The 12,953-nt window shown below is 40.8% G+C and overlaps 1 protein-coding gene across 2 annotated transcripts in view; it reads left to right on the top strand.

Moving 5' to 3' along the window:
• Positions 1-12,953, top strand: part of SLC66A2 (solute carrier family 66 member 2) — a 50,470-nt gene that overhangs the window by 26,505 nt on the left and 11,012 nt on the right. For both annotated transcript variants that reach the window (XM_072033347.1, XM_027451190.3), the window contains one exon: positions 6,644-6,860. In XM_072033347.1, the coding sequence (XP_071889448.1) occupies positions 6,644-6,860 (217 nt within the window). The remainder of the gene's footprint in view (positions 1-6,643; positions 6,861-12,953) is intronic.

Here is a 12,953-nt window from a genome sequence, read left to right as displayed (position 1 = left end):
AGATAATAGCTGCTTTTTCCAGCAGTTGAGATGATCTCATAGAGGCAGTGAGTAAGAAGAATGGTCAGTGCATTGGAGTAGAAAGAGAGAGCCTTTTTCTGCTCCAAACAGGCCAAAGTAGCACTATCACAGTAGATTATTTCTGTGTTAATGTTACTGAGAAGGCCAGTCTTCACAGAGGAAATGCAGTCCTATTTTTCCTATTCATTTTGATATATCTAGGATAAATTTAAGTGCCTTGCCCTAGTAGCAATATCGGTATGCATCTGTGGGTGTGGGTCTTTCTTTTTTCTTCTAATCTGACTGACCTGCTGTAGGAGTACAGATTTGGTGTTTTCTCTCAGCTGGAACTGAGAGGAAAAGAGTTTGGACGCATGTGTTTCACGAGGTAACTTGGTAGGTTGTTGCAAGAATACCTTCTGCACGATTGCCTTGAAAACATCTGCCATCTGTATTAAAACAAAAAGTCTTCTCCTCTGCTTGCTTCATAATTTTGCTTTCTCTTCAATGCTTATAAAGTTTGTAGTGCCATGAGGAATATAGATGTGTGTATGTATGTGTACCTATGAAAACACACAAGAAAATTTCAACAGAGGCTGGTTGTCGGGCACCACAAGTGATGTAAACAATTTTGCATCTTTTTGCAAAAACAGCATAAAATGCTGAGGATGAGGTAAAGGTAGTTTCAGAGACTTTTTTTTTTTTTTAATTTAATTTTGTGGGTTTATACAACTGCATTTTTCTCTAGAATTTTTTAATTCTTTTTAGTGTGAGCCTCCCATAAATTGAAGCTTGTGTACAAAGCAAATTACACTGTAGGCACAGCAAAGGCTGTCTGTTACCTGCCCAGGGAGAGTGTTTTGGTTTGGTTTTTCATTCTTAGCTGTCTTGTGTATTGTTAGCAGCAGGGGGTGAAATTTTCAGACTAAGTCTAACTTTTATTGCTGTTCCTTAAGGTTCACAAAATAGTCAATAGGGCTGTTACTGCTAATTATCTCTGGTAAAGACCACTGTGCTAAGTGATATTCAAGGGTTTCCCTTAAGCCAAAGGCCATAAAATCAGGAAAAGAGCAAAATAATGGGAAAGGTGGGGTGTTAGGAAATAGTGTGGTTGTGCGACTTTTAATATATACCAGTTCATTTGCATGTTTTTTTTTTTTTTTTTTTTTTAAGGAACTAAAGTGTTTCTTAACCTTGCAATTATTAATTTCCTTTGGTGAGGTGGTTGAGTGGACCATAGAGAAACTGTAGGAGGACAGCAGAACAATTGCTGCTGATGTTTAGAGCTGTGCTGAGGAACTCTATGGAGTATGAGTGTAACACTGAGGTGGGGACAGTGCTGGGAAAAAAAAGAGGTACATATCGCCCCACTCCTGTATAGTTCTGTCGACAAGGAGGAAGAACAGTGGGTGACAACCTGATATGGGGAAGAAATGAACTTGATGTGACAAAGCAGAGAGCTAGTATAAGAGACTATAAAAGCTGGTGACAACGCATAAAACGAGGCAAAGAAAAATAAGCCAAGTATGTGCCTTCAAAGGATCCCCAAAATGGATTTCATTAAATGACAAAAATTTGTTTTGTATAGGTTGGGTTGATACTTTCAGAAGGTTTAAGACTTCCTGGATTATTTTGCTTCCATCCTAAAAGTAGTAGAGAAGAAGAGACAGCATTTGGGTACTACCAAGTGTGAAGGCCAGCTAGGAAGAATCTGTAGGACAGGAACATTGTAAGATAGACACAGGGAGATGCTTGTGTACTGTGGTAGCAGGGCTGTCAGATACTGAAACGTAAACAGAGATGCAGAAATTCCTAGGTCACAAGCCTGAAGGAATGGCGATACGCAGGGTGTTGATAGTAGCATCTTCATCTGTGCACGATGAAGGATTCCTTATTTTTATATATATATATATATTTTTTTTTTCTGAAGGAGAGGTGTTTGGATCAGAGCCAGAAGTTCTTGGTGCTAAACTCCCGTTTCTTCTCTTGTACCCTGTGTGAAACATAGCAAGTGCCTCTTTAGTCCCAGAAAGTGTAAAAGAAATTCTGGCTTCACACAGTATGTTGCAGGTTTCTATCGCTTTCTCAAAAAAAAACAAAGAAAAAAATCCTAAATGCACCAGTATTCACTGTATGTGTCTTATGCTGCTTCCTTTCTTCTTGCTGAAAGAAAAGAAGTGTCTAGCTGGATACATTGCTAATGAGCATGAAGGAATTCGTTATGGATCACCTAGGAAGAGTCATGCAAAGCCCTCCAGGTATTTATTGGGTGCACAGTGGGGTGCTCAGGAATTTCCGAACTGGGGATTGGAGAAACGCACCTGCTGACTGGGGAGCTGTCGAGGATAAACAAGATGGGAAGTACATCTAAATGTCCTATCAGGGAGCGTAGCGATAGGACGAGGTAATGATTTTAAACTAATAAAAGATTGATTTAGCTTAATCATTAAGAAGAAATACTTTACTGTGAGAATGGTCAGGCACCAGTTTTAGGCTGTCAAAGCCTTTGCTTCCCAAAAGAAACTTAACATAGCTGATGTTGTAAAATGCTTCTTGGCTAAGACTAATTTAACCATTTGGACCTCTGTGTCACACTCACCCTCTCTTGAAAGCCAACACTGTAGACTTTTTATGTCAGTTGGCATTTACACCACACCAGAATCTTGAATTTTCTGCTCTCAGTTTGTCTTGACTAATGCCAACCACGGCTATTTGCAATAGTGTATCTGCCTGCTTAACATTTTTTATATCTAACCTGCAACATGCCTCTCAAAGGAGTATTTTAATCTCATCTTTCTTCATCCTTAATCTACATTGGCTTTTCTGCATCTGCCCTCCCCCCCCAGCATCAATAGGATTTTCAAACATAAAGAGGAGGAGGGGGAGCTAGTGAGAGGAGGGGAGCTAGTGAGAGGAGTGAACAGTGCAAACAGTGCCTTCCTATTTCAGGGAATAGAAAGGTAAGCATCTGGGCTTAACTTGGACAGATTTTGAGATGACTGATGGAAATAAACTGTGGTGCAGAGGAATTTCCTGTTTCATCCTTTTAAAGAAAAAGGGTGATGTTTGCAGGGGAGCAGAAGTGCCAATATTTTCTTTATCGTTTACAATGTTCTTCAGATGTAAATATTTTCAATAATAATATATAATCTTGGTTATAAACTAGAAATGTACTCAAATTTCAGAAACTAGAATTTACCTATAACTTAGTATAGCAAAATGGACACTGCATAGCATCGTGATAGTTTTGAGCAAAAGATGAAACAGAAGAATCTCTGTCTGTTTCCTTGTTTAGTAATTAATTGCTTCAGCTGAAGTCCTGTTTCACACAATGGTTTTCTGGTCTGTGTGTGTTATTATAACAGAAATAATACCCAAGGTTTTCAGATAAAGGATGATGGCTAAATTACTGCCATTACCAGATTTCCTGTCTGCCTAATACTGGGTTCAGAGATGTATTTACGTGAATGGAAATGAACTTCAGGGTAGCAATACTGAAAAGGCACACGAACAGCTGACAAAGTAGGAGGTATTCATGTGTTCAAGTGCTTGCACGAGGCCATGGGTCTTGTAGCTGGCCTCATGGTAGGTCTATGAACATTGGCTTCTTTTATTTTAGAGATGTGCTTTGATCATTTCTGTTATGACAATGAATTTGGGGAAATAAAAATTTGGTGTACAGTGATGATTATCTTCAAAAGGGTCTTTGAGCATGTGGAGAATGCAGGAGGAAAAACACAAGGTATGCAGAGCAACTGTGGCAGCTGTGTGAGGGGTCAGTAAGTGAGGGGCCAAGGGTCCTGATGCCATGCAAGCGAGTTCCAAACTAAGCTGTTGAGTCCATGATTTGAGGTGTAACAACTATGTGCCCAGCTTGAGAGCCAAGAGGGCCTCTCCTAGGGCTGGAGGAGTGTGGCTGGTGTGCTCTTGTCTATGGCTGCCACTCGTTACTAATCTGGTAGTGGTCTGTGTCAGTTATCTGATCAACACTGTATAAAGTTGAATGACCGTGCTGGAAAGTAAATGCAGGTTTTCCACCCAATGTGTTTGGATGTAAGAGGTCTGAATTATAATAAAAGAATTGCCTCTTTAAGGGATGAAGGCCAGTGCTTGAGGTGTCTGTAAAAAACAAACAAACAAACAAACTGAAGTCTCTTTGAGAACATCTCAGACATGGTTTAAAGAAGTAATCTGGTCAAAGTAGCTATTATGTCTTAATCCAAAGCCATTAGTAGCTCTCCTCTTCTAGAATGGAGGTTGCTTTTTTAAATGATCCATAATCTTGCCACATTTTATTTCTGCACACTTTTTTTCTACTGTTCATTATTCTGTCCCCACTGTAAGCCCAAATGCCTCTGTCCCAGAGCGTCTCTTGCTATTTTAACAGTTGCATAGTGTCAGGTCTCTTTTGGTGGGTTAGGCCATTTGCTTGGGATGGCTCAAGAAGCTGAGTGCACAGTGGGAAAATCAGTGAATTTACTCTGTTATCCCTCTTGCTAATTGTTGTTAGACTAAGGATAGCATAGGATGGAATAGTTCAGTTGGAAGGTGCTTACAGTGGTCATTGATTCCTACTGCCTGACCGCTTCAGGGCGAGCCAAAAGTGAAGCCATATTAACAAGGACATTATCCAAACATCTTTTGAACACTGGCAGGCGTGGGGCATCAACCACCATGCTGGGAAACCTGTTCCAGAGTTTAATCTCTCTCATGATAAAGAAATTTTTCCTAATGTCCCGTCTGAACGTCCCCTGGCATAGCTGTGTGCCATTCCCACGTGTCCTTTCATCGATTACCGGGGGGAAGAGACGGGCACCTCCCTCTCCACTTCCCCTCCTCAGGAAGCTGTAAAGAGCAACGCGTTTGCCTCTCAGCCTCGCTTTCTCCAAGCTAGAGAGACCAAGTGTCCTCAGCCTCTCCTCCCAGGACATGCCTTCCAGCCCTCTTACCAGTTTTGTTGCCATCCTCTGGATGCTTTCAAGTACCTTAATGCTCACTTTATAGTGCGGAGTCCAGAGCTGTACACGGTATTCAAGGCGAGGCCATGCCAGCACTAAATACACTGAGGCAATCATCTCTTTTGACCAGCTGGCTAAGCTGTGCTTAATGCGGTAAAGTAAAATGAATAATGTATTTCCTGCCTTGGTGGTTATGGCTGTCTTGTGATGTCCTTTTTCTGCTGCTTTCTGTTCTGTTCTTTCTTCACCCCCACAAACAAAAGCCTTCACAGAGCTCCAGAAATGCGTGTGTGATGCTCGCATGCTGGGGTGGCTGTGCCAGCACCAGGGCTAATTTTATTTAGTCTTATGTCCCTGGAAGTGAACTCTGAGGTTGAGGAGGCACTGCCATAAAATACTGAAGGTCAACATTACATTGACAGTGGCTCTGTCAGTGTAATGTAATGATTATTTAATGTAGTGTAGTTCTTGTAGGTGATGGCTGACATACAAAAATGTGTTATGCTGCAGGTTGGGAATGGCTTCTGGCTGGTTTTGCCTCCTTTGTATGGCAAAGAAAGGATTTAACTGGGTGCAGTACTTGTCTTGAGGCACGGTTTTGCCAAGTATTAAAAAAGGGAGAGTAGTTAATAAAGACCGTCCACCAGACTAATAGCTTTTTTAACTTAAAGTGCTCTTAGAAAGGAAGACGTGATCAGCAGCTGCAAATGAACAGTTATTTCAGGATTTTTATTATTGGAAATTCAGCTGTTGTTTTTCTATACTGTCAATGACTATGGGTTTGTATATTTTATTATTCATCAATAAAATAAATGTGTATCTTCCAGTGGCATGTTGTTAATGTAAGCAAACATCACTCTTGGTTTGTTCTTTGTCTTATTCTTTCTTGAGAGAGAGTATTTTGTGGCATAGTGTTCTCATAGGCGTAAAAATAAATGTAAACCTTACACTCATTTGTACTGGCAAAGTACAAATGTGAAAAAGTACACTTTGCCCTTGGAGAGCAAAGTGATGTCTGTGGGAGGTCGTGTTCCAGGTTGGATTCTCTTCACAGTTGTGCATCTTCCTCAGTAAACCTGTACTGCCTGTGCATCACAGCTTGCCCTTGGCTGCAGGCAGCAGTACCACACCAGGGTACAGAGCTGTGGACTTCAGGTGACCTTCTTTCAGCCTGCATTCAGGCACTTTGAAGCTAAAGATAATGGTACTAAATGAAAGCACGCTGGCATTGATGTGCTTGGGACCCATGCTTGGAATTGTGAAGTTTTTTGTGGAGCAATTCCTGTGCCAACTCTGTTACATTCATCTCCAGAGTATATGTTTCATACCTGAAGGTCAAAGGTTTGTCTTAACAAAAATGACTTTTTTTTAAAAAAAGTAATATTTAAATTAAAAATAAAGGTTTTGCAGGTCTTTGTTTTATTGTTCCCGTATTGAACATCCCCACCAAAAAAATATTTTGCAAATCAAGTTTTCTATGTTTTTCATTTTTTTTCTGTTTATATATATGTATTGAATTTTTATTTATTTATCTATTTATTTTAAAATAAATAAGTTTTGTCTTATTTCTGCTTCTCCCCTTCCCCAAAGGCTGACAGTTGTACTGGTTCTCAATTCCACCCTGATAAACTTTGAGTTATGTTGGAAAAACTTGTTTTAATTCCTCCATTCCTGTTCTGTTACAGATTTTGACTTGAACTATTTTTGGCATTGGAGCAAGTTTACAGACTACGTGCAGTGTGTCCTGACCTTCACTGGTGTCACCGGTTACATCACTTACCTCTGGCTTGACTCATCTCTGTTCGTGGAAACACTGGGCTTCCTTGCAGTGTTCACTGAGGCTATGTTAGGTGTTCCCCAGCTCTACCGTAACTACCAGAACAGGTCTACAGAAGGAATGAGGTACGGTGTTTGTCTTAAATAAAACAATAAAGTGTGTGCATGTGTGTGTAGGTAAACTTTTGTATAGTGTGGGTATAATACTTTCTGTGTGGGGCGACATCATCTTTTTAAATTTTGCTTGAAAATGCAGCAGTTGTTGGAGTAGGTCCTCTGTCAGCACACGCTGGTGCTGACCTCACTTAGACCTCTGAGGTTGGACCCGTTGTTCAAGTCCAGCTGGGCAGTTCAAAGGTGGAATGTGTTTTATTAAAATAAATGTGTAAAACTACTGCTTTTGCCATTAGCAACATATTGTAGTTCAACTCAAGCTGTGCCACACTTCTGATTAGGAATGGACTAAAGAGAAAGTATTTTGAGTCTGCAGCTTGTCACTGTCAAGTGTAACTCACATGTTTGCCCATCACTATTTTCTCACAAATTTATTCATCACTTTTATGTAATAGTGTATTTAAAAATACTGATATTTTAAAAAGCTCAAACATGAGAAGTTTACAGTCACATAAACAAGTGTGGGACAGAAAATTTTAATCTTGTGTCGACTGTTGGGGCATTAAACTAGATTTTTGTTTCATACGGTTTATTGGATATGTCAGTGTTAACACTAAGGTTTCCAAATTGCAAAGGCAACTTGTAAAATCTTTAAGAGAGGAAAGATTCACTGTGGTGCATCACTGCACAGGTCTGTAGAAACAGTTCAGCTGCAAATTCAATTCACTAAGTGCTTTGGTCATTTGTGATTGACTTCTGTTTCCTTGTTTTGAAACACTTTCTCTTTCATTGATTTTAAGCTTGCTAGCCTAATTTTTACTTTGGTCACAACAAATAACCACCCCCCACCTCTCTCAGTTCAAAGTAACTATGTTTTTTGTGTGTTGGTATTGTTTCCCTTGCTTGTTTGGCTTGGAAACACTTATGTTAGCTACTTAAGTTCTTTTCCAGCTTGAAATGTTTTTGAGGGAATGTTTAGAAATCTGCTTTGATGCTCAAGGCATTTTTTGGTTGGGAGTACATTTGGCACAGAGTCAGGATTTTCTTCCAAAATATTTGATTATTTTGCATGCACACAATGCCTTGGTATTGTCGGAACGCATGATACCCAGACAACAATTTACCTGCTAGACCTTGTTCATACGCTGGTTTGATTTTTCCCTGTATGTTTTTTACCTATGAGTTGTAACAACATAATGCCATATTATAATAGTTGCTGCCAGGTAGTGTTTTGTTTTTCCTTAGTTCCTCTCTGGAGATCTGAGCTTAGTTTTCTAGTCTCCTGTATATGCTATTCCGTAAAAGAAGGAAAAAAATCTTTGTGTTTTCATGTAAAGCATTAAGCAAAGAATTGCAGAATTCTCGTCTAAAACTGCTTCAGAAAAGAATGCTGTGTTTAGTCAAGAGAAAACAGCATAAAAGTTCTCATTCCCTTGCCATCAAACAGAACTGGGTCCAAAGGTAGCCATCCTCCTTATCAGCTGTGCCAATGGGTTTGCTATGGGTTCTGCTCCCAAAGCAGTACTTTGTATGACATTGGGTACTGATGAGACTGTATACCACTTAGTGTACATGTACTTATGTTTGTGCCAATGTAGATGTTTGTATCTTTCTTTTCTCAGGTTATACTGTAGTTTTATATATCTTGCCGGAACCACATATACTTTCTAGCTGTATGCAATACTGAGTTGACTTAATGATAAGCATTACCAGGCTGTTCCTACTGTTAGAAGGACTTCTGCTACTATTTTAACAGTTGTCGAAGAAGCTGTTGGAAATTTTTTTTCTCAACTTGCTTTCCTGTGCCTACTTCTCTGTCTAAAAGCATGTCAGAGAAGATACACCAGTCCTGGAAGGACAGAATTGAGCATGCAGCAGTCCAGCCACGCTACTCACAGGACTGAATTTCCGAACTTGCTGATGCCCATGGGGATTTATTTACCACTCCATGCAGAAATAGTGTGCATGTGGATGTTTACACTGTCAAAAGCAATTGAGCTGGTGAGCCTTTGCCTGTCAGTTGGGCCATAATGGCTGGCTGCCAGATATTCTCGTAGCAGTCCTCAGTGGCAAAGTAAAATAGATGAGCTTCAAATATCTTTGTGGCTTTAAACTCAATGGGGAGGGCAATGAGAATTAAGCTGCTCTGTTTAGTCTATTTAGTGACCTTCTGGACAATTATGTCCTGGTTAGAGGTGATAACTTTTTAAACTACAGCAATTTTGTCACCCGCGTTGCATAAGTGGAGCCCATGTCCCTGATTTGCATCACAAAATTTACTGAGGTCAGAGAAGAGATTCCTTAAACGTCCTCATGGCTTGGCTGAGGAAAACAGCAACATGCATCTGTCACTGAATTAGGGTAGAATAGGACGCAGCAGCTGATATGTTAAATATATTTCTATTTTAGCAAAAAAATACTTTCCTAAGTGTAAACCAACAAAATAGAGGCAGTGATGCCAACTCTGCTACAGTTGTGATCGGATGCTCCTGGTATTACTCAATGCTTTTGCTTTGGGACAAAAACCATACAGACAAGAATTTCCCTGCTTATTTATCTTTGTGTCCCCTCTCCTGACATACTTGACTGGTAGATGCTTTCCCCTTCTAATAAGCTGTATTTTAGAGAAAAGGCAGTGTTCAATGTGAGGCACTGGAGAAGGAGGTTCTAGGTCTAGCACTGCTGCACACAAAGGTAAGGACCTCCTGGACAGGAGGATAAGACAGAGAATCCCACCCTTATGGGGAAAGCAGCTTTTGCAGAACTCCTGCAGTGGGAGTTGTGTGCTTTTTGGTGGGAAGAATCTCATCTCTGCGGAGGCTCAGGCTCATGCAGGCACTGGTGTTATTATTATGCACCCTTCATAATCTCATTAGACCTGCCTGTACCGAAGGAGGAGTGTGGAGGGTGTTCCTCTTTGTATACTACGAAAAAGCTGTAGGTGTGCTGTCCTACGCAGGGCTGTGTTAACCCTGGTACTGCACAAGGCGTGGGTTTGCTTCAGGGCAGTCTTTTTTTTTTTTTTTTTTTTTTGCATTCCTGTCCACTGTCCTGCCCTGTTCTGAGACAATAATTGACCATCATTGAAGGTTTTTCACAAAAGCTCATCAAAATCACTTGGCAGTGACCCTCTTTGCCTGTCAACTGCTGCTCAAGCCCCGTGGAGCTGTGGTTTCTTTCCAGGCAGTGCTTGGAGTTTCAAAGCTGCTGTGTTGTAGAAACTCCCCAGGTTCAGGAAGGGGATCTGGCAGTAGGACTGAGCTGGGCTGTGTATCTTGGAGTCTGCCTGAGAGGTAGACCTTTCTGCGCATCCTTTGCCAAGTTTGGCCAACACTGTGTGAAAGACTCAAAGCTTTGATACTCAGGGACAGCTGGCACAATCGGTTAGCCTGCTTTTCTGTTCCTTTCAATCTGTCTTGAGAAAGCTGACCTGAAAAGGCTGAACGAGGAAAAATTCGGTATGTCAGATACCATCAACATCTGTTACAGCAATTTTGTTAATATCTGTGGTTCCTTGGGGCAGTTCAGTAAAGGAGGAAGAGAAATAAGCTGGAAAAGGATTTAAAAAGTGCTGAAAAGAAGGAAAATTAAGAGGGGAGAAGACTTGTAGTCAATGGCAGTATTGTGGTTTGTTTGTTTTTACTCCAACTCTTGTTTCTCATTGCCAGACCTTGCATGGATGATACCAAAATCAAAAAGAATAGGAGTAGGAATAAAGGATGCCTGTACCAAAATTTTGAAGTAGACACTGTTGAATGTGATGGTTACCTGAGTTGGTAATGCCTTGTGTCTCATCTGGTGCTTTCACCAATGAAAGTACAAAGAGAGTTAATTGTAATTGTATGGTTCACTTGTATAATTCACATGATTTTTCTGGGGAAGTTTTAGTTCTTTCATCATCTTGCTTTGCTGACTTTTCTTCTTTCACTATTATAGCACTGATTAGCTGGTTACTATTGTCCTTTATAGCGACCTTTATAAAAACTGTTCTTTGGGGATTATCGCTTTTGCTCTTTGTATATACATCCAGGTTTGCAGAAATTTATGGAGCAGCCAGTAAAGAGTTTTCATGACAAGATGGACAAGATTTTGGAAGGCTTAGCACTTCTCTCTTTACCTCTTCTCTCTTCACCTCTTCATTTGAGTTTCTAAAGAACACCAGAAACATCAGATTCCCTTTCTGAGTCTGCCTTCTTTAGAGTTAAGTGGGTAAAGCAAGTGTAAGTCCTCAGAAGATTGCTAGCCTCTTCTAAGAGTTACTACATCAGGAAAATAAATGGGCTTGGTCTCTCTTAAGTGCCCTCAGAATGGCATAGAGTCCTCTCTCAGCAGGTAAACAGATAGCATGAAAACCATTTTGTTCCAATCCGTGGAAATAAAGGGCTTCTCTCCTATTTTCCCACCCCTTCTTTTCAGTTCCAGCAAACCCGTGATCGCTCTGCCCTTGGTCCTGTGTCCTTTCCTTCCCTCTTCTGTTCTTCAGTGTCTGCAGAATTTCTGTGGACACATTGCCTGCAGGTTGCTGTGCTGAGGCCAGCACCATGTTCATCTCTGTTTTTGCCTGGCATGTCTCCCCAGAGCTGTTCTCTCGAGATTTGCAGTCACTCAGTGTGAGGCTCCAAAGACAGTTCTTTGTGCCCTGTGTACCCAACACATAGGAATTTCAGGAACTGAAGGAAGAGGCGGGTTGAAAAAAAACACAGGAGGGAGTGTGAGACCTTCCTTCCCTCGCCCTTCCAGCACTTCTGACAGTGTATGAGCAGCAGTATCAGCTTCCTTATGCATCATCCAGATTGTAGCGTGGTATGGATTGCTCAAGCTCGTGTACATATTGAACCTCTTTCTCTTTTCCCTTCCCCTGGCACCTAATCCCATCAGCTCAAAAAGCAAATTCAAAGAAAATGACTTCAAACCAAAAGCATTCATCTTTTACAAATAGTTCAAGGCTTCATCACATTAAAGGGAATAAAGCACTGCCTGCATGTCCAAGCAATGCTCTCTTCGGTTAGTGCTTTTGTCTGTGCCCTGAAAATTTGAAATACAAGAGAAAAATTTTTGTACTTCTGTAACAAAAGCATTCCATTAAATCTGGTCACACTGTTTTCTGCTGGCAAGGAAGTTTCATGCAAGTTATTTTGCATAATTAAGGCCCGGTCTTGCCAAATCACATAAGGTCAGAGTTGGTCTTATTACAGGAACCTGAGAGATGAAACTTTTCTAAAAAATGCATTGTTCCTTTGACACCTAACAAATTTGGGAGCAAAAATGCTTTGATTCTTGGAATGCCAGCACCTGGATGATTCTGCTGTTGTTCACAGCAGCCAGTTGTATAAGAAGGATGATTTGTCTGCTTATGTGGCAATGAAATTGCCCTCCTCCATGCAGTAGGACCAAGCTAGATAAGGAAACTGGAAGGGAAGAAGAATGAGATTATGCTTGGGACGAATGTAAATCGAGATGTGAGGATGCAAATATCCAGAGTGGTGATATTAATTGTGATGAAGATTTGTAAAGTGCGAGTGATTTAAGTGGTAAATAGTTGAGTAGCAGAAAAAACGGGTTAGTGGAATTTAGGCTGGGAAGTGACTTTGCAGAATGGTCCAGAAAGATGGGATTTTCTGTTTCCAGTTGACCTGCAATGGTGCATCTGGTCCCTGCTCTTCAGATACTGAGGGAAAAACAAAGAGAAGAAGAGCCAGCAGTGCTGTGTCTGATGTGCTGGATGGTCTGCCCAAAAGCTAAAAGAGGGAAAGAAGTGCTTGTAACATTCATGAGTGGGATGATGAAAGAAATGAAATTTGCTGTCAAAAAAAAGCTGTTTCGGTGGTGCTCAAAGGTAGGGTTATAATTTGTTCCAGGGAGGATGGCTGGAAATGGTATATGTGAACATAAGGGAATGGAATCAAATGACAAGAAAGGCGTCCTGGCATTTTCATCTAAGCTTTCACAGTAGTGGTGGAAGAACTGTCCCTTCAGATACTAAATCCTGTGCTAGAGAATTTCCTAAAACAGGATTCATACTGGGCAAAGGAGGAGATGGGAAAGAGTTTGGGGATGAAGTTAGCCTAGGGGATGTCTGTCCCTTTTGGATTGCATTTGGATTTC

Source organism: Anas platyrhynchos, chromosome 2 (assembly GCF_047663525.1).
Source record: "Anas platyrhynchos isolate ZD024472 breed Pekin duck chromosome 2, IASCAAS_PekinDuck_T2T, whole genome shotgun sequence".
In the NCBI taxonomy this organism is placed as follows: Eukaryota; Metazoa; Chordata; class Aves; order Anseriformes; family Anatidae; genus Anas; species Anas platyrhynchos.
This window is presented reverse-complemented; position numbering and strand designations above follow the sequence as displayed.